The sequence below is a fragment of the Rutilus rutilus genome (genome assembly GCF_951802725.1).
Source record: "Rutilus rutilus genome assembly, chromosome: 22".
Taxonomy (NCBI): domain Eukaryota; kingdom Metazoa; phylum Chordata; class Actinopteri; order Cypriniformes; family Leuciscidae; genus Rutilus; species Rutilus rutilus.
This window is the reverse complement of record NC_140227.1, coordinates 3,873,905-3,901,125: the sequence shown is the minus strand read 5'-3', so window position 1 is coordinate 3,901,125 and position 27,221 is coordinate 3,873,905. Positions and strand designations below refer to the sequence as shown.

The following is a 27,221-nucleotide window of genomic DNA, read 5'->3' as shown; positions in this document are numbered from 1 at the left end:
CCAGCCTTTCATTTCAGCCTCTTTTTCTCGATTACTTAAATGTCTTTTCTAATCTGCGTATTAACTGCATACCTGGGTTGCCAGGTAACTAGAAAGCACCCATTCAAACAGATTTCTCCAATTTAAAGGCATTTAAAAGCAGCGTTTTGCGATGGCATTGATGTTCCACAAGCTGAAAGTGAGGTAAGGCGTCAGGCGTATTGCAGTGTGGCCCGTAAGGCATTACATTGGCATTACAGGGGGTCAAAGCCTCAGGGTTAACGCTACGCTGATCAATAGACACAATCTCCCCTGTACAGAAAAGCTTTCCTTTCAGATTCTATACAGATGTAGAAGCTTATAAAGCATGTCCATGCCATGCATCACTGGCCTAGAATATCAAATATAAGCAACTATAAAGCTACATCACTAAACGTACCCCCGTAAACTACTGCTGTGAAGCTGAACGCGGAAAAAAAGAAAGATAAACCCCAAAAACTTCAGATACATCGATTAACGTTAAGAATGTCTTTAAGCCAGGAAGGTGGAATTGCAGGATAATGACTGGCATGGCTGGGAAAGCATTGAGTATTTAAGGTTGTAACTGTCAATCTCAGCAGGGGCCTTGTAAACCAATGAGCTTCCAGACACAAGGAGGGAGAGAGAGAGAGAGAATCATCCGTGTGGACGACATGTTATGGAACTATTTCACAAACCAATTTCACAGTCTTTAAGTCCTAGCAATACCGAGCACATTTTGACAAGTTCCTTTCCCAAGAATATTACATTTGTACCAAAAAAAATGCTTCAAAATGGTATTCAAAACAATGCTTTTTCATTTCTAAAATGAAATGAGTTCAAGACTTTTGTTATCTCACTAATGAGGGGCACTTATCACAAAAGGGTTGACCCTGTGATTGGATGCATTATTAGAATAGTACAAACCATTTCTAAGCCTCAATCGTTGGAAACAACAGAATGATGTGTGGAAACTGTTGCACTGAATTAAAATGCACTTTTGCAAACGTTCGTCAAGCTCACGTTTCCAGAATGTTTCGCTTGAACCATAACCAGTATAAATCTACAGTTTTGCAAAGTGATAAACTGGGGTGGGGGGGGGGTGCAAGAGATTATTTAAACGACATTATTTAAACCAAACTTTGGCAACACGTTTGACGCCCGTTTTGATCTCACTTTAAGAACAAAACACAGACGCATTTCAAAAAAAAAAGATGCAAGATGGTATAAAGCAGCATTTTTCACAGTTCTGAAAACAAAAGCTCTTTGAAGTAGATTCTCTGATCATTATTTAATAAATTTGACTTTGTTATGAAAGACTTCACAGAAAAGGTCCAAAAACGGTTGTTTTTATGAGCGCATCACTCAGTTTCAGTAATATAATAATAAATGATCATTTGGTCAAAAACAGCTTATATTGTTAACAGTTCCACGTTCTAGGATGGCAAACTCGTATATAATCTTAATGAGGATGACACGCTAGCTTAATGACGCTGCAGTACACACTTCTGTCCAATCTAAAACCGTGTATATGCTGCGAACCATTGGCAGAAATCTATTAACCTAAAAGCTAAGGAAGTCTCAACCGCATTCTTCCTCATGAATATGTATGTATGTAAATGAGCTTTACATTATGCAAATGACTCCAGTCTAAAGACTCATCCTCAGAAACACACCGTTGTAGCTTTAAATGACTGACAGCAGCAACGCCACATCACGGTGTATTTGAAAATAGGAAAATATACAGATCGAAAAGGGTAACTTGCAAATCTGATCAAATCGCTTGTCGTAGCTTGGGAATCCCGCAGCGCTTGACGGGTCGTTCATCAGATAAAGCACATCCCTGTCGAGCTTCTTCTTACAGCTGCTCGCGTACACGACTGCGTTCAGGTGGGGGATCGCCACGGGCCGCCCAAAAATCTCTGTGATAGATGTGTTTCATTAAAAAAGAGTGTAAATCTGGGAAAGCCAGAGAAGGGAGTGGCGTGTGGCACAGCAAGATTGATGGCGTAAAAATAAACAAAGTTGCATGTGTTCTACCAAGACAAGCTCTCAGACGCCCACAAACCCCCATCAGGCACGGCGAATCCTCCGATGCAGAGGAGGCTGCTTCCTATTTCATTTAACAGGGTGTGAAACTCTGAGAGAAGGACTGGAAAACACACTGCCGGATCTGACCTACTTTACCACGGCTGCTTTTATCATGGAGTGGCTGATGTTCTTCTCAGAATGATTTTACATCTTATTAGGGATAAATAGATCACCTAAATATTTTTAATTCTGTAATACTTTACTAAACTTATTGTCGTTCCAAACCTGGAATGACTCTCTTTCTTCAATGGAACACAAAAGGAGGAGAAGTTTAGCAGATTGTTCCAGCTGTTCTTTTCATTGTAACGACAATGAACGGAAATAATTAATACAAGTCCTCATACCTGTGTGACAGATTTGCGGGAGAAACACACTAAAGTCATTATAGATGTGAGACTTCTTTAAATGGCATATTTGAATATACATGGAGAAGAATCAGAGGAGAAACAGATCATTTTTATTGAGTAACTAATTGAATTTTAAGTTAAAAATGGACTGTTTGGCTTCAAAAGACTTTGAATATTGAACAACAAATTTATATATCACTGTTTTTTTCTTCAATTTTTGGAGCTCAAAATCATCGTATGGAAAAGAGTAAAGAACCATTTACATCTATTACATTTCTCCTTTTAAGTACCACTGAAGAAAGAAAGTCAAAAGTTGTTCTTTTTGAGTCAACTATCCCTTGGACCAGGCAGGCTAAGCACCTGGAAGAAAATCAAAAGGCGTTGTGCAAATTCTCATAACGCTTCTGTTTTAAAGTGTTATAGAGGGTAGGCATAATATAGAAAAATATAGGGCTAAAAAAAAAATCACCAAATTTATAATATCCAACAATCCAGTGTTAAGATTGTCTGAAATTCGGTTTGTCGTACCAGGACGGTGTCCAGCTACATGAAACAAAGCCTGCTGAATCCTTTCGTACTCTCCTCAGGGGATCATTGCCTTCGATCACATGCTTGAGCCTGAGGAAACATCTAATTCTGCAAGTGTCACCAAACTCTACAGTCCGGGCTTATTACCCTCAAAATGTCCACTCAGCAGACTCTGAGTCCTGCTTTACACTTCTGAGACCTCTGTTCACACATCTAGAAGACAATAAAGAAGTGCAAGAAACCAGAATCAGTGAAGGTTTCACACACACACAATCTAACTTTAAACCTGAGGTAGAAAACATAAAATTCACAGCAGGATGGAGCGAGCGAGGTTAAAAGCAAAGGAAGCCTATCGGAAGAGGGCTGTACACTGCTTAAGGAAGCCATCAGTTACGTGAAGTGTTCATAGAAACCCCCTGAAGAGGAAGGCGTCGGAAAACGTGGTGGTCAGTACTATTGCACAATGTTTTAAGGGAACGTGGGACTGGGATTGACGGCAAATCTGCTCATCCTTAGTAAACACAAAATCTTCTGGATGCTGAAAAGAAGCGATTCGGTTTCTGGGAATAGGTCAAGGCTAAAGTCATATGGCTCTCTAAGAATAAAAAAAAAAAAGGATCATTCAGTCTCCTTGACGTGATAAATATTCAGAAGTAAAATCAGCAGCTACAGATGAAGTCATCTCAAGAACAGGAAGTGCAGGAGGACACTTCAATGTACAGATTACTCAGTTTCGGCATCACCAAAATGGCACCTTAAAACATCCAGAAGAAAGCAACCGGCAGTTCCTCAGACGATCGCGTTCCTCGGATGCGGTGTCCTCTAAAGCAGACGGCTGTGTCTCATCTCCCTGAAACCGGCCTTCTGGATTGAGACGGCTGACCCCTGGACTTCTTTCCCAAGGTCGGTTTCGGACACCTAAAGTTGTGGCGTCCAATTAGCCCAAAAAGGCACCATCGATAACAAGCTAAAGGAGGATCTTCACCTTTTCTTCCCCATCTTCGGATTCCAAATCTTCACTCTCATGTCACTGTGTGGGATGGAAGAAACAAACAAAAAAACAGACATAAATTAGAGGTGGAGGAGATGCACAAGGCCAATAATCAGAAAGACCGAATCTTCAGACACTCGTCGCACTGAAGAGACAGCACAGACATCAAAACCCAGAGTTCACAAAGGGAACCGCCACACGAGTCCCCGCTCCTCTCACCAATTAGGCGCATGAACTGCTTTATCCCAATAAAAATCAAAACCCTGCTGTGTGAAGCGGCCCACAGAACCACACGCTCGCGTCTTAACTAACACGCCGCGTCTCGGAAGAGAAAGAGGAGTTCTGAATCGCAGCGGGATGCAAATGAACGAGTCATTAGGTTGGGATAAAGTTGCACATTTATAAAGATGTCATTATTTTTCTAGATAAAAACAGGATTAATTCACTTGAGATAATAATACATCTATATATTAAGTGCTGTCAAAATTAAAGCACAAAATAAATGTTTCGGTTTAACAATATTATTAACGCAGTATTTAAGGATTAATCTATGTGTAATTTATAATTAATGCAGTGAAGACTGTGAAGTGTTTGATAACTTTATTCAATTTCTGTATATATCCTTCCTGTTAGACCTAGCTGAAAATTATGTGAAGATTGTTTTAAGTTCACTTAAATTAAAAGTTCTTTCATTTAAAGCCTAATAAATGTAAAAAAAAAAAAAAGTTAGCTTTCAATTATACTGTAATGCTGAATGCCCAAAATTAATGGTTAAAATTGATGACAAAAAATATTACTGATCATTACTGATACTGGCCTTCTTTCATAAAAAGATACCATTAAACAAATATTTAAAATATAGACTACTGTCTTTGTTGTTTCTACGTTAATTTGGAGATTAAGGGCCCTATCTTGCACCCAGCGCAATTGACTTTGTACACCGACGCATGTATCATTCCTATTTTGCACCCGCGCACAGCGGACTTTTCCCTCCACAGACGCACGTCGGTTAACTAAGAAATACACTTGCGCTCCCGGGGGCGGTTCAGCGCAAAGAGGAGGCGTGTTCCGGCGCAAACGTTCCCTGGTGCTATTTTGCATGTTTAGAAAACAATTGCGCCACTGACCGAAAAAAAAACAGTTTAAAGTCAGTGGCGCGTTGCGCATGTTATTCAGATGCTATTTTAAGGGCGCATGCTTGGCCATAATCAATGTAGCGTGTGCACAACGCGCATACACTTTGATTCTCTCATCTACACACAGAAGCAGCAGTTTTCATTTTTGCAAATCATACATTATTACGATAGATAGATAGATAGATAGATAGATAGATAGATAGATAGATAGATAGATAGATAGATAGATACACATTTACCCAAATTATCATATGCCTGTTTAACCGAAGCTAATTTGGGTGTGTTTCTCCATCCCCAACGTCACTTCTCTGTGTTTTACGGCCCTGACGAGAACGTCGGTCTCCTCGGCTGTGAACCACTCCTGTCGTGCGTCTGGCAAATCCACTGTTATAATAGTAATCCGCCATGGAACAAGCACGCCTGTTCTTATAGGGAATGTGAGATGATGCTCTGATTGGTTTATTTCACGTTACGCCCAAACCACACCTATGAGTAATGAAGCTACTTCAGACCAACACATTTTAGATTTGCGTCGGGGCGCAAGAGTCATTTATCCCGCTGGTATAATAGCAACAGCGCCCAAGACCCGCCCACAAAGTTACTTGTGTTTCGCGCTTGATACTTGCGTTTCAGATCGTTAAAATAGGGCCCTAAATGTGAAATTATTACAATATTAAAAAAATATAAAAAAAACTTTATGTTTTTGTTCGGTTTTATTAATGACGATTAATTACAGAAAAAAAATGTGCGATTAAATAGTAAAAAAAATGTAATTGATTGACAACACATATACATACATAAACACAGACATATACACACACACATATACACAACATACACATATAAGTGACCCTGGACCCCAAAACCAGTCACATGGGTCAATTTTTTGCATTTATACATCATCTGAAAGCTGAATACATAAGCTTTCCATTGGTGTGTGGTTTGTTAGGATAGGACAATATTTGGCGGAGATACAACTATTCTGAAAATCTGGAATCTGAGGGTGCAAAAAAATCGAAACATTGAGAAAATCTCCTTTAAAGTTGTTCATTTATGTTCACGATTGTGCTGCATTCACTCACAAAAATAAATGTTTTATATATTTAGAAAATATCTTCATGGAACATGATCTTTACTTAATATCCTAATGATTTTTGGCATAAAAGACCATACAATGTATTGTTGCACTAATATACCTGTGCAACTTGTGACTGGTTTTGTGATCCAGGGTCACATATATACAACATATATGCTGTGTGTGTTTCCAAAAAAAAAAAAAAAAAAAATCAATTCACTTGATAAGCAAAATTACATAAGATATTAAGATTGACTTTTCAGTTGGGATGAAGTTCAATATTTATTAGTATATATTTTTATCATCATTCCCCCTTCTGAATTCTGTAAAGTTTTGTTCTGTAATTTCTTTTCTCCATTTTTTCCCATGTGTGCTTTGGTGAACATCAATTTATGATTCCTTATATCATTTGGTTATTAGGTGTCCTTTTGGAGTCCCAAAGTGGTTTTTTGAAAGAGACAAATTTACCTTGAAAAAAGCTTGCAGGTATTATTACAAAGATAATACCACATTTTTTGGAAAATATAGCTTAAATTAAATAAATCATTACTTAACCCAGTAGAAAATGTTTTTTCATATTTAAGGCATAAATCATATGCAATTTCATGTGATTTAAGGCAAAAAAAAAAAACCTTGCTGATTAGATATGAAAAATGTTATACTAGAATGTTTTAGCCTACATTTCTAACATTGACATCATCATCACTTTGGCTTTGCGCTAACACATGACCAGCTAAAAACAAGAATACTGCAGTGGATCCCGGTAAAGCAGGGCGATAGTGCGATGTGTCTTGTGGCTCCTAGACCTTAACTTGAACCAATTAAAAGGATTTACGCCACCGGTGGTCAACACAATTGAAGGTGCAATACGTTTTTATTGCTCTCTGAAACATGAGAACACTGAAATGGGGGAAAAAAACAACACATGGAGTTTCATTAGTGAATTCTTCTTTACTGGGCCAAAGTTCTGTGGAATCAAACATCTGAGAAGTTGGCCTGTGAAACAAAACCGGTGCAAAGTATGAGAGGGCTGGAAACAGAGATGGATGACATACAACTGACAGAGTGAGAAATAATTGACAACAACAAAAAGACGCAGCTGAGCCGTGTCGTTTGCTCTCCGACAGTGCAGCTCGCTTCCCCTCGAGCGCATTCGCTCAACTTGTCTTTAACCTTCAGGAACTGTCACGCCTTTGCTCAAGTGTCTGCCAGAATACCATTCTGTTTGACCAGCAGTGTTAAAGATGGGACGGTCAACCCACTCAACCTGAGTAAACGGCCCAATATCTCCCTTTCTCTCTGAGTCAGAGAATCAGTCTATTTAATGAATTCATCCCCAAAAAATGATTTACTGATTTTCATATAGATGCTTCCACAAAATTTTATATTTTATGCTGATATATTACAATAAATATTAATTATTCAAAATTATGGAAAATTCATAATCTTTTTTTTTTTTTTACCAATTACTAATTGGTAAAAAAAATGACTAATTACTAAAATTACCAATTTGTTCATCATTTGGTAAACATTTGAACATTTGAATGGAAGATCAGCAGAGAGAGTGTTATTATCTGTCACTTTGAAGGACTGGGTTAAAAATGTCCCATCTACCTCTAATAATATCTGTCAGTAAAATATTGTAAAGCTTCAATGTGATATTTATATCACAAGGCCTTCTTCAGCAACAGCTCCTTCATTTTCACCAAGCTTTTTGTAGGTTCTTGTTTTGTTTTTGTTTGAGTTTTTTGTTCCGCTCTAGCAATGTGAAGACGACAACCACTCCTGCTCACACTGACTTAATGAACAACATCTCATGAATTATTCCAGCGTTCTCTCCCTAAATCCTCACTTATGTATCTCTCTTGGTCTATTTTACATTTTTAGGGGGGAATTTAAAGTCGGCGTAACTTCAAAATGGACAATTCTCAAATTTTTATGGAATAATGCAGTATTTATTATAAATAATTTATCTTTTTTTATTTTTATTCATGTGCCTCATAATCTTGAATCAGAATAACTTTCCCTCTTGCAGCATCTCTTCTCTTCTCTGATGACGAGGGCGGGGCAACCTGTCACTCACATGAGATCCACCAATCACAAACCACAACCATCCAATTAATTCCTCACGGGCAAAAGCCCCGCCCTACATTTGTTCCAGAAGCCGTTTCACTCGGATATACATCACAATAGGGAAGAAAAGTCTTGCACAACTTCCGTTTCATGCCGACTTTAAAACTTTACTTGCTCCCCTTGTCTTCACATTGAAATGTTTGCACACTTTCTGAATATAACAACCCTCTACAATGCGAGTAAATCACTCGCATATGTAATTAAATCTTCACTCTGTGCGACTAAATAATGTCTATCATTAGCCATTGGCTGATAAATTCTTAAGATTTTACTTGAAGTTCTGGAATATTCTTGACACTTTTATGTGCAAAACGCATCTGATAATCACAGGCACACCGTCTGAGCCTGTAACGACCACTTTCATGTGGTAAGTATGCTGTGTTGTAAGAGTTTCAGCTGAGGACTTGTCAGAGGGAAAAGGGAAAACGGAAAAGGGGAGAAAAGTACTGAAGCGGAGAGACAAAAGAAGATGAGCTAGAGAAAGGACAGTACCAGAGGGAAGCAGGCAGGAGGTGGTTAGTGGAGGCTCATGGGAGGCTGGTGGCCCGGCCCTTGATGGCCAGGACCCGACGGGGCAGACAGGGCGTGAGCCCGGGGACATAACTCCACAACTTCACACGACAGTCACTGCAGTTATGAAGGCATGAGAGAGAGAGAGAGAGATGAAGGAACAGGAGAGCCGTTAATGAAGAACAGTCAAACAATCCCACAATCCCCTGCCTGCACCATCTGCTCTACAAACAAGCACCCCGAAATGCACAAAAGTAGGTCTTAACAACATATTAGTCTGAGTGAACATTTCTAAGCAGTCTACTGTCTGGAAAAAAGACGTCACAGGAGAGTAAGAGACTGAACAGTGTCACAGAAACAGACGAGCAACACATAACGGACTCGTTGAGCTGACGACCCATTTAGTACCATTGCAGCGCCGTGAATAACTGCTTATATTATCATTTCAGAATTACCATATTTAAAACCTGTTCTCTTCATCTTGTTTTCCCAATGCACCTCAGAAGTTTCTGCTAATTTGGGAAGTTCAACCACGAACAGGGTCTTTCGAACAAACAATTCGTCTTTTGCTTTAAACTAGGCATGTACAATATGTATCGTCTACGATAATATGGTAATTGTTGTTTTAATGATGTGAACGCAGTCATTTTGTCTCTTACTCATTTTGTCTTGAGAGAGCATGCTTTCAATTGCATGATGTGGTCTAGTTGAAAGCAGTAACAATCGCCCTAAATTCAATATGTGGGTGCAAAACTGCCTCTGTATGAGTTTTTGTCTTATATTTCTATGATATCGAAATCTAAAATACAGACTAATGCTGTGTCTGAACATGCCTACTTCTATATTACTACTTCTGACTTCCAGCGAGTCTGAAGCGCGCATTCGATGGACACTTTACTATCCCATGAGGCCACAGGAGAGGATTTCTGACTGGAGGTAATGCAGCGCAACTGATGTCGTAGGTCACAAGACAATGACAACACGGCGGATGCAGTACGACCAAATTGCATTCATGCAACCCACATTCATACTATATAGAACATTTTTTTAATGGTCACAAACCATACGTTTCAAACCAAATGTAGTACCTACTATACAGCATGCGATTTCAGACGCATCATGAGTTCCTGCTGTCCCTAAACGCTTCCACTTTCCAATAATACCACTTACAGTTGACCGTGGGATATCTAGCAGGGATGAAATTTCACGAACTGATTTATTGCAATGGTGTATCCTGTCACAGTACCACACTTGAATTCACTGAGCTCTTCAGACACATTTTTTCACTGATGTTTGTAAATGCAGACTGCACGGCTAGATGCTTGATTTTATACAGCCGCCATGGCTGATGGGTCTGTTTGAAACTACTGAATTCAATAATTAAGAGGCGTTTCCCAATGCTTTTGTCCATATAGTGCAAATCCAAGCAAAGACACAGCAGAACTGAAGTGCATCTCTGAGTAACACACAGCAGTGGTTCGTTCCTTATCCATTAATGCTCAACTCATAAAGCCAGCCACTTGCTGTGCTCCTGAACGAATCAGCTTTTTGAACAAATCGCTTGAATAAATGATTGAGTTTCATCGCAACTTTACTTAGTGTTCAAGTGTGGAAATTAGTGCTTATTTTGCAGACCAGTCTAAAAGACTGAAAGAACCAAACACACAACATTGTGCATGAGTTGCGTATCACTACTAATTTGGCTTCTTCCTGCATGAGCTACGTACCTGGAGGCAGTGAAGATCTGTTTGGAATTAGTGCAGATGGCATTGATGGGGCTGTCATGGCCCTTAATCTCTCCGATGGGCGTGAAGTTGTCCACGTTCCACACCTTGAGCATTCCCGCCCTGCAGGCGCTGAGGAGCATGGGCCGCCCGGGTACAAACGCCAGAGCACACACCCAATCCTTGTGCGCATTTGGGATTTGCTGTGGAGAAAAAAGAAACATTCGATTTTTAGACCACCTCTCCTATATTAAGGCACAAAGTCCCTCCAGCGGAAGTTATTCTCTTTATCAGTGTCACTGTTTCTGAACTCCCTGAAACACCTCCACTGTAGTCTTGAGTTTTCTTCAGGGAACAAACATGTCACAATATTCCTCATATAAATAAGTGATACGCAGAATAAAGGATGAGGTCTGGTTGAGTTAGTTAGTGTGTTAAGACTGGAGGTTATGGTAATGGGCGGGACATTTCCCAAACACACTCAAAGCGCTTGTCCAATCACAGCACATTGATCCAGCTGGATTTATTCAAACACATTAATTGAAGAACAGGTCAAATTACGACGAATACGCAATATAGTGCATATATTCAGCAAAATGCTCCTCTCTAAGGTCATTTTTCTAGCTGATTGACGATTCATAAACGTTGATGAATGGCTTTTCTGAGGTAAATGTGACGTTATATGACATTGTTTACAAGGTGAAGGTGATTTCACCAAGTACCGCATGTTCCTGGATCAACATCTTTGTTGATCCTTGAACAACTTTCCAATCAACCAATCAGATTTGAGGGACAAGTTTACAGTTTATGTCAAATTTAGGCTTCGAACCAGGGTGAGGTGTTTCAACATCAGTGTTATTCACCTATCATTTCCCTCTGAATTTAGGGAAAAGTTATGGGCAGGGATAGGTTAATATAGGGTAATTTTGGGACAGGAATGTTATTCCAGGATCAACAAAATATGTTGATCCAGGAACATGTCTTCACTGTGATTTTGGCGTTTTATTTCCGTGGTAGAAACACAGATTGAGCGATTACATGTGATGTACGGATTTCAGTAAGTTGTACTGTATCTTTCAACATACCTTCTGATGTTCATTGATGTTTATTATAACTAGTTAAGCAGAAGAGATGAACCCCAAAACAAAATCAAGACTTTGAAAACGGCCTCTTTAACTCTTCAGTTTACGTGTTAACCTCAGCTAAAGTAAAAGTGACAGCAAGCACCACTAATAATAAGACTACAAATGAGTTCAACAAACTAGCCAAATTTAAATTTAAACAAGCCTCAGAGTAATAGAAATAGACAGAAATATCAAATAAAATTCAGATACTAAAGAAGGATAATACAGACGCTATAAAAGAGCTAAGAGAATTATGAATCTTTTTTTTATCCACTAAGCTCCAGCTGATTCAGGCCTGTGGGGAAACGGACAGAAGTTCTCATAAAAGAGAGCAACCAAAGCACTTTATCATGGCAGATTTCCCCAGTGGTTCAATCAGAGAGGACAGGCGTAATGTAATGTGTGTGTTTAGATAAACTCACTGCTTACACACTGTTAACTGCACTGGGATTTAAACGCCTTCCTATTGAGGGGAATTCTGTCAGTCAATAAAAAATTAAATAAAATAAAAGATATGGATGTGCAATAAAAGCTGTGAACTGATTTAGCCCAGATGTGCGTGTGTATTTAATATAAGAGTGAGGGAGCAATGCATACATTTGCATAATGAAAAGAAATTAAAGATTGACGTGAAGATATCGCTTTATATAAAGGATGCCCAAAAACTGACAATAAACTGAAAATGTTTACAGGTAAATACATTTAAAGAGCTTCCGGCATCATGGCACATTGTTTCTCCAGGTGATATTTATTCTCTATTTCCAATTTCAGCATCAAAATGCGATAAAATGATCAACATGACAATGAAATGTACCTGTGTAATACATAATTCAAATGTCCTTGACGGGTAGGAGACTCGATATGTCGAACCCATTTTCATGTCGTCTTATAATAATCTTCCATTATTTTTGACCTTTTAGCTCTGGATGATGGGAAACGTTGGAATGTGTTTTTGTCTAATATAATCAGCTGGAGAAACCATTCAAATCAAACTTATTACTAAGAGCTTCCTCAGCAGTCAGAGCGCCATGACGTCAACCTCCAGTGATGAATCAAGCTATTCTACATCTATTGACACAGGAACAATAGGTAAACGCTGGATTATTACCTTATGAAACATCATTTGTCTGTGTATACCGTATATTATTTTTCGGGTTTGGATATTGTAATTTTGTCGCTGTCAATCATGTCTTAACTTTAATACAATTTAATCTCTTCAAAGCACTTACAGCTTAATAGTCAGACAGTTCTTTGCTTATTTTTCCTAAATTAATATTTAACTTTAAAAAATCGTACTGAAATCATTTTTTTGAAAGACTAAATCTACATTTCATCTTAGTTTCTTTTGGTAATTACGGGAAAAGAAGGAAAAACATTCTCCACACATGGCTCTTTGCTTTGACTTTGATTATACATGCATAGCACAGGAATTAATATATTTAACCACAAATAGTTAATACGTTATAAACAGGGTGTGTATTATGGGTGGGGTTCATGTGACGACATTACGTTATCATGCATTGATACAAGACCAAATGCGCATACATGTAATAGTAATCTTTCATTTTTACCTGAATCAGTTCCTGCTGTCCCAGATCCCATTTCTTAATGCCGTTGTCACGGGAACCACTGAACAGTATGTCACCGTGCACAGCGAGACACTCAATCCCATCGTAATGAGGGGGCTCGAAGTTATGAGCCGGTCCGATGTTGCCCTGGGCTCCCTCCGCAATGTCAAATATCTGGATTAAAGGAGTCATGAATTGAGAAATCAAATTTTCCTTCATCTTTTCGACATAGTGCTAAAAAAACAAAAACATACTGAAAGTTCCAGAACTCAACTTTCTTGTTAAGGTCCATTCACACTAAGAATGACAACTATAAGATAATTATTATAACGATAACTATAATAGCGTCCACACCAACAAACGATATCGTTCTGTTTATTATTAAGTATTATTATTATAGTTTTTGTCATCTGCTGCTTTAAATGCTTGAGCTCTTTGAAGCAGGATGGATTCTGATTGGCTGTCAATGTTTTTAGATTTTCTTATGGGTTTTTCAATTTATGAGTGAAATCTGTCTGTGGTAAACATAACTTGACGATACTTTAACGTTTTGCTCCACAACGTCAATTACACACACACACACACACACATATGGAAAATGCGAATTTTTAAGCTGTTATGTTTTTTATTATTTTTTATGTATGTTTCTGACAAGTATCTAGATAAGGCAGTTTGGGGTGTGAGTGTGTGATGTTCAAGTATCGCTAAGTTACGTTTACCACAGACCTTATTCTTTCAGATACAGAATGATGTCATCGCCAGTGCAGAGCTTTCTCAACATTGGCAGCAGGTGTGATGAGGGCATCTGCACACACAGGCAGGCAAAGACTTTTGGACAACGGCCTGGTGTCAAGAACGGCAGCAAAGAAGCCTATTCTTTCCAAGAAAAACATCAAGAACAGACTGAAATTCAGCAGGAAGTACAAGGACTGGACAGCAGAAGACTGGTGCAAAGTAATTTTCTCTGATGAAGCACCCTTCCGACTGTTTGGGACATCTGGAAAATTGATTGTCCGGAGAAGAAGAGGTGAACGCAACCATGAGTCCTCTGTCATGCCGACAGTGAAGCATCCTGAGACCCAAGAGAGTGGGCTTCCTCACAATTCTGCTCAAAAACACTGCCAGGAATACAGCATGGTATCAAAAAGTCCTGCAAGAGCAACTTCTCCCAATTATCCAGGAGCAATTTGGTGGTGATGCGTATATTTTCCAGCATGATGGAGCACCATGTCCCAAAGCAAGAGTGATAATGAAGTGGCTAAGAAATCATTATAGTGAAATTTTGGATCCAGACCAGGAATCTTAATCCCATAAGAGAGCCTGATGTCAGTCCTAAAAAGTAGAGAGTGGAGAAGTAGAAGCCCACAAATTGCGATCAACTCCGAGCACTAATAAGGCGAGAAGGGATCGCCATCAGTCGGGATTTGGCCTGATATCCAGCATGCCAGAGCGAATTACAGAGGTTACGAAGAAGGGTTAACACTGTAAACATTGACTCTTAGCATATATTGAATGTTTTTGCCAATAGTATACCATAGAAACATGTGAAAAAAGAATCTGCAAATACTGAAGCTGCAAACTTTGCGAAACACAAAACTGATGTCAGAAGGCTGTAGAAGATGTCTATATGAAAGACACAGACATAAATAAAAGGGAAATCAACTAAAATGGTTAAACGGACCTTCACGTAATGGTCTTTGGATCCAGTGATCACCTGATCCTTGCCTCCTCCAGAATAACCCACTGTAAGACACATGACTGACCCAATATGTCCTGTCAGCTTCCCAGTGGCCTGCATTCTGCACACAAAATCTTAAAATCAGCCAACTGTACCACAACATTTATTATAAAACACTGAAGTGTTTTGAGAACAGAATATGCACATGGTGATGAACTCTGTACCGCACACTTGCCTGGTGGGTTTTTGAATTCATCAATAAATGGACATCAATAAATGCTAATACTACTTCTGCCTGTACTTGGCTTAGGAATAAACTATGCACCTGTTGAGGTCCCATGTGCGGACAGTGTTGCCTGCAGAGGCATAGAGCACCGATCCTGTGGGATTGAGGGCGATCTGGTTGATCTGATACTCGCCCTGGGCTGTAGTGATGGTGCGGGTGGTTGTACCAGCACAGGCATCACCTGAGACCACCTGACCCGACGACCTAATGATGGACGGACAAAGTTTACACTCTCGTTCTAGACTTTAAGCCAGGTGCATTCAGATGCTACAGCTAATTGCCAGTTTCAGACACTGAAAAGATACTCACGTGAATGTTCGGACACACTTGACAGAATCACGAATGTCCCATACTTTGATATACGATGTGGAAACGGTGAAGACCAGGCTGGAGTTGCTGCAGTATTTGACAGACACTACGTTGTTAGGATGTCCTCTCAGGGTCACGATTTCCTGTCCGGTCACCAGATTCCACATCTTGCAGGTTCGATCTGAACACAAGGTAAAAATGTCACAAAAAAACGACTCATCTCGTTTACGATGCACTATGGCAGGCGTCTGCAACCTGAAGTCCAAAGTGTACATCCATTTTGATGCGAACACTCAGCAAATTAAAAAGAACTGTATAATATATTTAATATCATGCGCAAGCACAGCCGGTTGACACACGCACACTAGAAAGTGCTATTTCTCTCCAGAAGTTACTGTGTGAGTGATAAACATGTCTTTGTAGTTTATAGTTGCGGGTGTCCCTTAATCCCCTCACGCAAGCGCTCATCAATGTGGGAGTCTCTTGTTGCGTCCTTAAGTAGTTTGTTGTTGTGCCAACTCGTTTTATTTTTCGACTGTGAAACAATGGCCCGGGGCAGTTTTGCATGTGGGCCAATTACTTGGTGCAAACTAGTAAAGCCACATGCGCAAGGTGACCATACAGAATATGTGAGGTTAGAAAAATCAGGCTGCGTTTGTACAGAACAAGCTTTCTATGCTGAGGACCGCATTCACATTGACAAAATGTATCTAGCATATGCATAAAAACTGAAGTATATTTTGGGCTTTAGGCACACAGCACCACTGGCAGAAGGTTAAACATTGGCTTTATGCTGAATGTCACATGAACAAACAGGAAAACAGGTCTCATTGCATCCACTTGTCAGAGAAAGTATTAACGCAATACAAACTGACGACGATATTTATGTATGTTGCTTAAAATCAAGCAGCTTTACCGTATTAAACATGAAAAGCAGTGTCAGTGTCTCATTTCATCAGAAGTACAGATTAATTTTCTACTATAAAGCAGCTCCTCCAGTGTGTCTGACCGCAACGGACTCGTGAGGAGAAATGAACTGGAAAAGATTTCCACGTGAAAGAAGGCGGAGCCTCCGCGCACACCTACCTATTACGTAATTGCCACGGACCAATGGTAAAACAAAGGTGTTTACCAGCCAAAGCAAATTTGTCCGGAAAGTTCGCTTTGGCAAGCTGTTTCGAAATCCCAAAACAAACTTCAAATGAAGTTCGTTTTGGCCTGATTTGGTTCGAAATGAAGTCACATCAGTTCGTTCTTCGATTTCGCTTGAAGTACATCGGGACCTTAATGCTCAACTTTGCTCACTCCTTTAAAGGCTCTATATTTAACGAAGCCCATACAAATGACCTGAACCGTAAGCAATGTGACCTGTTTTACAGAAAACAACCCCCATTAGAGGAATATTACATGCTTAAAAATAATTGCAGCATTGTGAGTAATATCTATAGATTCAAGAGATCAAGCTACCCACGGTTAGCCTTCTTTAAAGCAATGGGATGTTGAATAGCTCAAAGCATGCTGAAACTATGACCTCGAAGCAAAGAGAAAATGTATTTCGAATTGGCTCAAATGTTTATGCTAATGAGTGTTTATGTTTTCATGTCAAAAGGTTCAGAGATAAATAACTGTGAGAATGAACCTTAATGGTGCACACTGTACCTTTGGAGCCGGTGAAAAGCAGCTCTTCAGTGGCATCCAGGCAGAGCACAGGTTTGGTGTGTCCCTCGGCCATTGCCACGCACTGTAGAGGAGCCGTCCTGCCCCCCTTCAGCCCACCTGTGGGAGTGATCACACCCCTGCACAAAGACACGTAGCATTTCACTGTAGTGAAGTGAGGAAGACTGTGAGGTTAGTCTCAAAGCGAGTGGGTGGAAAGGATGCAACAAAGCTTGTTTGTGTTCAAATACAACGTGTGCCATCTGTTCCACATGGATGAACAAAAGCCTTTTTTGTGTGTGGATGTGAGAAAGAAGAGTGAGATAGGGAGAACAGAAAGAGAAAGAAAAGACAGAAATAGGAAGAAGGTCTCCCGATATGATAAATCCCGATCCATTAACCTAAATACTGTGAGGTTTGTGGAGCCACTATAGTATCACTACCAGAGTCCGCCTAGGACCCCAAATGGTAATGGATGATTTAAAGCTGTAAAGATTGCTGTGTTTATATGTAGGGTAAGAGACTTAAGGTATGGGCTAGTATGCTATGTTAACAGTATGCTAAACAAGTACATTAAGCTGTTAAGCTGAAAAATGCAAAGATTAGTCTATTTGTCACTATATGTAACATAATCTTAAAAAATATGAAAGTATTAAACAACATGCATCATAAAGCAATTTTGATGACATTTTTATCAGGCACTGAATAGAGTACTCATTAAATGTTCTTTCAGCCTGCTTTTTTCAGACTGCTTTAGAGCGACAGAAATTCGACGAGGAAGACGACGAAATAAACTCGCGTTCTAAACTACTTAGAACACTATCTAAGGCTGCATCGAAAGGTAACTTCGCGTCTGATGCCATGTTGGATCCATAGATATAAACAAACTGCTTCGGTGTGTCGCATAGAAGTCGTCATCGTCTTGCTGCTCCCTCCCCGTTCTGTGATTGGTTCCCTTTTTGAGGGGAAAATCTGGTCCATGGTGTCCATAAAAACCCAGGCTACTTTGGGGTCCTAGGCAGACTTGATTGTTTTGTGAGATCCGGTGGATGAACCCTGCACACTTCAGACCTTCACCCTTAGGTTGCTCTCCGTGGAGTTCATTGTCAACGTGCTGATATTTCATTTGATTTATCAGACTCCAGCTGTGTTCAACAGCACTCTCGTCCAGGCCGCCACTCAGGCTCCACGGGTCACCCAGCATATGGCCATCATAGTAGAAATCCACTGCTTTATAGTAGAAAATTAATCTGTACTTCTGATGAAATGAGACACTGAGATGGTCCCAATTATGGACCACAGAGTTTCCCAGCAGCTCCCAAAAGACACTTCAGATCTCTTCCACACCAGTATGAACACCGTCAAACTGCCCATCAGTTTTACAACCTGTCAATCATTGAGACTGCAGCCAGATAAAGGAGAGGCAGGAAGAGTTGCTCTCAACCATGTTGGGACTCGTGTTATGATGTCACCATTTTGTGGTCTGTCTAATGGCTGACGGACTTGGCAGAACCATCACACAACACCTGTCATAGTCGCTCACATCACATCGAGGAGCGGACAATGTTTCGTCTTGGACTGAATCCACTAGCTTTTTCTGTTTCCCCCCAACAATAGCACAGGCAAGCTGGTGTGCAATTGAAAACCGCAATCTCCACATCCATCGTTAACAGCACCACAGAGCCAACTGCAAATGGATGTAATGTTTACTGACAGCTGGCATGCCAAATTTCTGGTGAGATTTATGATGGACCACTGGCACAGGCTAAATGAGGGTTTCTATCTCAAGAGATATGTTCTAAACACACATGTTGTTTTGATGGAGGAGAGGATTCGTCTATAAAACTGCTCCAGAATTTCAGGAAACAAAAATAAAACGTAAAGTCGCAAGGACTTATACTTGAGGGACCAAGACAAGTAAAAATGACTTTGGGGTTGATCTCTCATCTCGTCTTATTTCGGTCTTATTTTCCCTTGTTCCCCCTTGTGCAGAGCGGAGGATGCATTATGTCAGTCATAACAGTGGGGGCATTTTCAGCTCAGTACTGACCCCTCCTGGAAAGTTGACAAGTCATTTCTCAGAGTAAACAGGTGGAAGTAATCTGTCAGAAGAAAAACAAAATCAAAAGTAGGAATTGCTCTTCAAAAATCACCTTTCTTTTTGGTGTCAGTTTTTGTTGCCGAGAAAATATTGCAACTCCAGTTGTGGCTGCCAATTAGCCCACATACAACCTGGCATGGCTAAACAAGCCTCCCCTTCCCTAAAAATATAATGAGGCTCTTTCCCTTCAGGCTGACAGCGTTCCCAACCAGCCCAGACTCAGAACGCTCTTTCCTGCCGACCGAGCGAGACGGAAATGAAGCTGGAGTTTGGGATGAAGGGAAATTGGTCTCCTGTGGGCTGAGATCAGCCTCTGTCCGGCTCAGCGCCTGTGAAGTCCTAATGATGGTGGAGCCGTCAAAGCCTCTGTGCAGGCGCAGTCGAACAGAGGTGACAAGAGGATGGCTGATTAAAGAGGAAACTGGGACATCCCGGCTCTCTGAGGACAGATGAAACGCGAGAGGCTGCTGTTGGCACATTTGTGCTCTCTAAAGTGGAAAAAACTCCAGGGATGTCCGGCAAACAGGTACTGACGGTGATCGGGTTCCAGATGAACATCGTGTGAGGGGTTTAAAACATTAGTAACTTATGTCTTTGTGATACAGCATTCAATTGAAGCCATGTTAACATTTCATTAACATTTTATATGCAATAGGGGTGGCACGGTACATGAAAAAAACATCCGAACCGTTCGGTTCGCTTGTCTCGGTTCGGTGCGTGTGTGCGTCGCACGGTTCGACTTCGACGCATGTGCAATGTAGCCTCGTGCCCGTGCTAATACAATGCTAAATCATAAATCAGATGTATGTAGAATAACATTATGATGCCCAGCAATCGATTTAAATAGTACACTGGGTTTACTTAGACATTTAATGAGATCTACTCCACCATGTTGTTTTTTCACGTGAATAAATACATAGGTCGACTGTTTCACAAATGTAGCCTACTTTAATGGTCCAGTGGCAGAACTCTTGCCAAGCGTGTCATAGGTTCATCAAAACCGATTATGTTTATCAGTGGTTGTATATCAAGCAGGGACAGATTTGTGTGAATTTTGCTTTGTGATTTCACCGGAACGAATAGAGAGTCTCCTCAACGGATTGAAGTGCGCGTCCGAGTGAAGACTGCGGCGTGTGCGCGAGCCGCAAGAGAACACTGTATCAGCGCCACTGATCGCAACGAGCACTTTGATCACTTGATTAAAAAAATTAATTTCAGCACTAGATTGCTTCTTATTTAACAAGCGAACGAAACGAATCATTTGCTAGTTAACTGGAGATGTTTTATTTATATGTATTGTATTGGTGACACGAGGAGAAATTGACAAAGAACTGTCCGACACAGCCCGCGCAGCTCTCCAGATGGATGGACCTCCAGGGCCACTGAAAGTTTCCTCACGGTGACCGCTCACTCACTATATTACTTTGAAATGGGAAATGAGAAGCTGCGTTTTGCAAACACGCCCCATTTATGAAATAAATCAATTAATAATTAGATAATTAAGCTATATATCATATGCTGAAGTACATTTTTGGAGTGTTAAAGATTAAAAGAAAAAAATAACAACAAGAACCGTACAGAACCGAAAACCGTGACCCTAAAACCGTGATACGAACCGAACCGTTTTGTGAACCGTGCCACCCCTAATATGCAACTAGATTTTTTTCCATCTGAAGAAACTATAAGTGGTGTTTGCCCATGCAAAACTCATCGCCTTGATGTTAGGGTGTTCAAGGTGGTTTCCAGGGCGTTGCTATGTGTTTGCTAACCAGGTCAAATTAAGACACCTCATCGTCTCTAGGTAAGGCTCGGTCTCCTTCCTTCAGAGATTTTTTGTTGTCTTTTATTGCCCACCAGGCAAAACAGTTCACAGTTGAGAGTTGGGTAATGGTGCTGATTGTCTCATTACTTGCTCCAGTAATGAGCACTAAACAATTTCTCCACACCATGCAGCTTAATTTTTTGCTCATTTGAGTCGATAAGTGAGGAATTAAGAGTTTAGAGTGAATAAGGACATTTGATTTCTTACTGCGTGTCAATCAAACAAACTCAATACAGGTGTAGTGCCATGCTGTGCTTTAAACATTACAGCCATAAACCAAAAATCAGCCTATGCACACACAGCGAGAAACTAAACATGCAAGCCCTGCGATACTAAAAACGCATGAAAAAGGAAACACTCCTTGTCACATGAGTGCAAAAACCAAAACATTACAACAGCAAACTTTAAGGAATGATGATCTAAAAACTAAACCATCATGCAGCACATAACCAATGAGGAGTGAGCTCGTGGTTTTGGACCCTTCCGCTGGGTTGAAAGCAAAGAAATCAGATGTTCTGAGAAAAACATGGTGTGAAGGGGGAGGGGGGGTGGGGGTGTTGTCCTGTTGCCTCTTCTCCAAGTCTCCTCGGTAGAGAAGACGAGCATGAGGAGGTCAGGATATGGAGGTTCTGTGCTTTTCATGGATAAACGAAGAGGGGGGTTGTTATGAATGAACCTTATCTGAACATTCCCATAGCAGGATTTAGAGCAGACTGCTGCAGTTCAAAGAATAAAAGCCTTCCCTACTGACTCATTCAGCTTCACGCCGATCAAAGAGGCTGTTGATCTTAAAAAACACACACACACAGACTAAAAACACTAATCCAAAGTGCACAGTTACACTGGCCCTAGATATGACAATTTAGCTGAAATAATAAGACATCATAGCGTGAAATTCATCATCATCATGCTGTTTTGTTTCATTCTGGAATAGTTTATCACCACTGACTCACTTGGTGAACAAGTTAAGCCAGCTGTCTGTGATTCTCTCCTTAAACAGATTTGCCTCTCAGAGGAAATTTGGGGCCGAGTTGTTCCAAGCACTCCATGTTCCATCATGGAGTCATTAACTTCTAATGGGATAACGAGAGCAACTCGAAGGAAACAAGAAAAATGCGATTGTGCTGTCAGGATAATGGGGCGCTGAGAAATCACAGTGTCGCCGTATTGGATAAGAAAAGAATATTGAGTAACATACTAAATTGAACCTGTGGGGTTTGTGTGAACCAATTTTCTTTTGCAGCCTTTACAACAGAGACCAGAAGAAACAAAGTTCTTGCCAAAAATAAAATTAGATCAGTGGTGGTTCAAAGGACCAAAAGATGTCAAACTTGCTGGACATGTTAACAAATTCGGCCGGCATCTCTCTAGTCAATTTTCCAGACTATTTTTTTTATTAGTTAGCCTTATTTACATAGTTGTTGAAGAATCACGAAACAGGGCATCTCTCAGCCAGTGGGTGTTAACCCTGAGTTAATGGCCCTGCTGACTCAAACAACTTCTGGACGGCTTGAAAGAATTGACCGGTTGGTGAGGCAGACTCTCACGGCCTTGGCAGCAACCAGTGAGGTTGTGCTCTGTCAGATCTGGTTATTTTGACAATTTTTCAGGAAAATCAGAGAAAAATAAAGGCAGTTCAGTTGGCTAGTGGGATGCCACCTTTTGATCCCAGTCCAGAGCTGTTGCGAGATTCAAATAGGGTTTGTAACAGGGCCCTCCCAACAGATCGCCAGGAAGCAATCAATCCAATGATTTTGTGTCAAAAGCTGACATTTAAGCAAGTACATTTAGCACACGATTTTGAAATAGTTTTTTCTTTCCTTTGAACCTTCAAGATCGTTAAAGCCATTCAATCAAGTCCATCCATAAGGTTCATTCAATTCTTACAGAGTTCACAGCACAGGACGCAAATGGAAAGGGTACATGCACGCTCACGCCGTGACCACACCTGGTGGAGGTGTGACCAGGCGGGACAACCAGACAACAGGGAACAGAATGACAGACAGAGATCTCTACCTGAACACCTCCGAGAGAGAGGAGTCGCTGTCATCCGACCTATAGGGCAGAACAGCAGTTGGGTTAGGGGAAGGTGGGAAGAGTCAGTAGAAGACAGAGAGGGAGGGGGAAGGGGAGGAGCCTTCCAGGGAGCAGGCAGGAGAAGGGGGTGGGGCTAGAGCAAAAGGGGAGGAGTTAGCAGGAGGGTTATGCAGAGTTCATTGGGTGGGGTTACTGGAATAAGACTCAATGTTGACAGCAAGAGCCCACTCCAAACCTTACAGTAGCTCTGATCCACGTTTACAAGCCTCACAGTGATGTATTCCCACAGCTCGTGTTGTCGTAATGGGATGCTTCATGTCTCAGCTCACTCGGCTGTTTGATCTAAACTGTTTTTATTGTGACTACCAAAGAAATAAAACATGACTCTAATAAAAGCAGCCAGCGTTTTAGTGAGACGTATTATCAATACACGTTTCATTCATCCAGCATCTCCTATTGAAATTGCACTATAGTGCTCTAGGCTAAATGACTCCCACTATTCACAGAGACAATATACAAGTACATGAGATTCAAAAGCCGCACGCTGCAATCATCACTCACACATTATTCTAAGTGCTATTATGTGAACGTGGATGATTGCGGATGTTAGGATAATAAAATATGAATGATATATAAACAAATAGTTTTCTTTCATCAAACAGGAAGAGTTCTTAAATTATTTAGTGATTAAAATTGATATAATAATGAGGAGTTAAATTGGTGTTTTAGAAGGGGTGAAAGTCTAAAACCAGGTTAGGACACAGTATTAAGCTCTATTGACAGTATCTGTGAGCTACGGTTGATCACCACGGACATCCAGAACGTTCATCAAAAACAGCTTTCACAGCAATGCATTTATAATGGACGCCTTTGGGGCAAGACACTGCACTGGGATAACTGTTCAAATTAAAATACATGACAGTATGGGCATAAGACTTAAATATTATATGATTTATCATGAGACTAACAAGTAACTAACTCATTAATCATGTCAGTGCAGAACATTTCATTAATTCTATATCAAACTTTACATTGCTAAATCTCACAGGGTTTTCTCGACTCGACTTTATCAGAGCAAGATCTGGTACGACTGTGGAAAAAACTGAATGGCCACAAGGGTTTAGGAGCTTTCTCATTCTGAACAGGAACTAATTCATGTGACGAGATCATGGCCCCGGTGATCAGGGTTAGCCCCGCTAATCATCTTCCAATTGCATATATACGTGCGACGATGTTTAATGAAGTCAGTGCTGAGTCTAAGAAGTTATGAACCATCTGATTGGCTGAAATGTTAATAAAGTGTCAAGAATTAATTCGCTACATTAAAATAAAGATTCAGTCAAACTAGAAGTCCAGAAACTTAAGACATGCACACACACTTTAAATGAGAAGCATATTAATGAGTGCGTGACCAACTGGCAGGACGCTTTGATTCACTGACACCAACACGGATTTGAAATGTTGATGAAGCTTTATTAATATTGGCCTGCATGAATGTCTTGCGTCTGCTGTCCGGTTTTGTTATTCTGTGCTAACCCGAGCAAAGACTGAGAGGCTGTCAAGATTCCAATCTAATCAAGTCAGACCCGCCCACTGGGGACCAATCAGGATCAAGAGGAGAAGAATAATTAAGATCACACTGGCTTATTTACCGAGACTGACGTGCGCATTAACAGGTGAGATTATTCATGTAAAAGCATGTCAACAGACATGAGCATAGGATCTCATTTAAAGTTCGAAATAAAAAGGAGTGGGCATAGAAGTTCATTATCGCCACATGAAAATCATCAAAATTTATTTCCATATGACGACCAGCGTAGACAGAAATGTCACATCTTCAAAAACACAACTACACTGAGTGCTAGAGCGGTTGCTAGTATATTGTTATGCAGTTATGAGTGGTTACTTATTGGTCCAAGTAAAAAAAAAAGAAAAGCCCACACTAAAGTCTCTGGCATTCTGCTCCCTAAATACTGTATAATTACATCAATACAACTTTAACCCTAGAAGGGGGTGATAATATGTAATAATGTTTATATCTTTTAACTCTCTCAACATTTTTGATCATTTTCACAATTTTTCATGGCCCCCCAAATGTTTTTGTTGTGCAATATATCAAAAGAAAGAACAGACGCTCTGCTTTTAAACAAAAGCAACATTTTGAGCAAAAAGCTGAGAGAATCGTGTTTTTAATCAAAGACTACATCAGGATCGGATTCAGAACGGTGATCAAAACACAGATCGAGTAGATCCCACCCCCAAAGCTTCACAGTCCTATGGCTCGTCCTGGGTCGACGCTTCTTTGGGTAACATTAGGCCTTTTTGATTTATATGCTGTTTAATATTGATGATTGCTTTGTTTTTCATATGCATATGATTACATATGATATTGCATGTTTCTGCATTTTCTTTGCATGTGTTTTGATCAGGAGATTCAGTATTCTTTCAGAAGACGTGTAGTAGCGCCCCCTACAGTGGAAACATGGAAAGCCGGATATTTTCATCAATGGCAGGGAAAGAGTTAATATTCCATTTGGACAGGTGTGAGAGTCTCAGCAATGCCAGTTACATATTTGTTGGTCATAGTTTTTTTGTATCACTACCCCAATTCTTCATCAAAGGGGTCAGTATGACCTCTATGCATTTTTGGACTCACCATGGTATTTTTCTGTCAAAGGTAGATTTGTCAATTATAATATTTAATACTGCAACACTTCATGGATTACTCAATTTTACTCAATTTCATATTTTTATTTATTTTTGGAGACAATTCAAAAGGGTCAAAGTATACTACAGAAATATTTTTTTATCGTTGTTACTGTCATATCAGTATTAAAAAGAGATTTCATCAGTCAAAAGTTTAGACACACCTGAATTAATATTTTTTCACGATCTAAAAAATGGTTTTCAACCAGGGGGCCTCAGCAAACTTCCAGGGGGGGGGGGGGGGGGGTCACAGAATCACTTAAATACAAATAAATAATAATTTTAAGTCATTCCGTGACCCCTTGGAAGTTTGCTGAGGCCCCCTGGTTGAGAACCACTCTATTAATAATGATATTAATATCAGTATTAATATTAATAATATTAAGAGTTACTAATATTAATATCGTTAGTAACACTTAATTAAAATGCTAAAAAAAGATATCAATTGCAACATCAAGATTGAATTCTTATTTATTGTTTTTTGCTTTTAATAATAATAATAATAATAATAATAATAATAATTTAAAGTTATCACGTGGCCCCCTTGGAAGATTTGAGACTTCTGAAATCACCAAATGAATATCAATATTAAAAAAAAAAAACTTTATGTAATAATAAATCATCTTTTTAAGTCACCCTGTGGCCCCCTTGAATTCTGTGTGTAAAGTTGCTGTTATTTATTTATTTCTTGTTAGTTTGTGTTGGACAGTGCAGGGCTCTCGAGTCAGAAACATTGAGAACCAAGTATGTGTGTCTAAACATGTGACTAGTTCACATTACTGAAACATTAAAACATTGCTGCATAATAAAACAAATTATAATAATTAAAATAATAATTAAAATAATAATAATAATAATAATAATAATAATAATAATAACAGGATGCCTTTTTCTTCTGTATTTTTTTTGGTCATGCATTCTAGGATTTTTTGCCCATTTCAAGCCTAAACGCTAATACAAGTAACATTGTGCTTCTCCGCAATAATCCTGCAGCATCTGAGGCATCACGGTGCGGGACGACAGGTTACACTTAAGTTTAATACCATCAGGGGTTTGCTCAAATCCCTAATTCTAAGTATGAGCTACAGTAATAGTGATGCTAGCTTAGGCATACGGCACTAATTATGGTGATTTCACACGAAACACAAAATTACTGTGCTAAAGGTGCTTGAATAACCACCAACCCAAGCGTTGGGAACACACTGCGGAATGATACGGCCTGGTAGAAATTACATTAAGAGAAATCTACAGTCTGTCCTACTCCACACACACACATACTAGAGCGCAATATACAAGGGGTTGGAAAAATAATGAGATAAATCCCTGACAGGCGCATCAAATGACCAATTTAGATCTCTATGGCAATATCAGACACTGCTGATTCAATTATGAAGGGAAAGTG

General features: G+C 39.9%; 1 protein-coding gene across 4 annotated transcripts in view; it reads right to left on the bottom strand.

Annotated features, from left to right (window-relative positions):
• Nucleotides 1–2,646: 2,646 nt before the first annotated feature.
• kif21b (kinesin family member 21B) overlaps nt 2,647–27,221 on the bottom strand; it is a 98,509-nt gene continuing 73,934 nt past the window's right edge. For 2 of the 4 annotated variants that reach the window (XM_084394832.1, XM_084394831.1), the window contains exons 27-33: nt 17,157–17,293; nt 15,498–15,678; nt 15,228–15,392; nt 14,906–15,023; nt 13,228–13,398; nt 10,536–10,735; nt 8,782–8,925 (exon numbers count right to left, since the gene is read on the bottom strand). In XM_084394832.1, coding sequence (XP_084250958.1) covers nt 8,826–8,925; nt 10,536–10,735; nt 13,228–13,398; nt 14,906–15,023; nt 15,228–15,392; nt 15,498–15,678; nt 17,157–17,293 — 1,072 coding nt within the window. In that variant the 3' untranslated portion in view covers nt 8,782–8,825. Of the gene's footprint in view, nt 3,994–8,781; nt 8,926–10,535; nt 10,736–13,227; nt 13,399–14,905; nt 15,024–15,227; nt 15,393–15,497; nt 15,679–17,156; nt 17,294–27,221 lie in introns of those variants that run through there. The other 2 variants (XM_084394833.1, XM_084394830.1) reach the window with 2 other exon arrangements.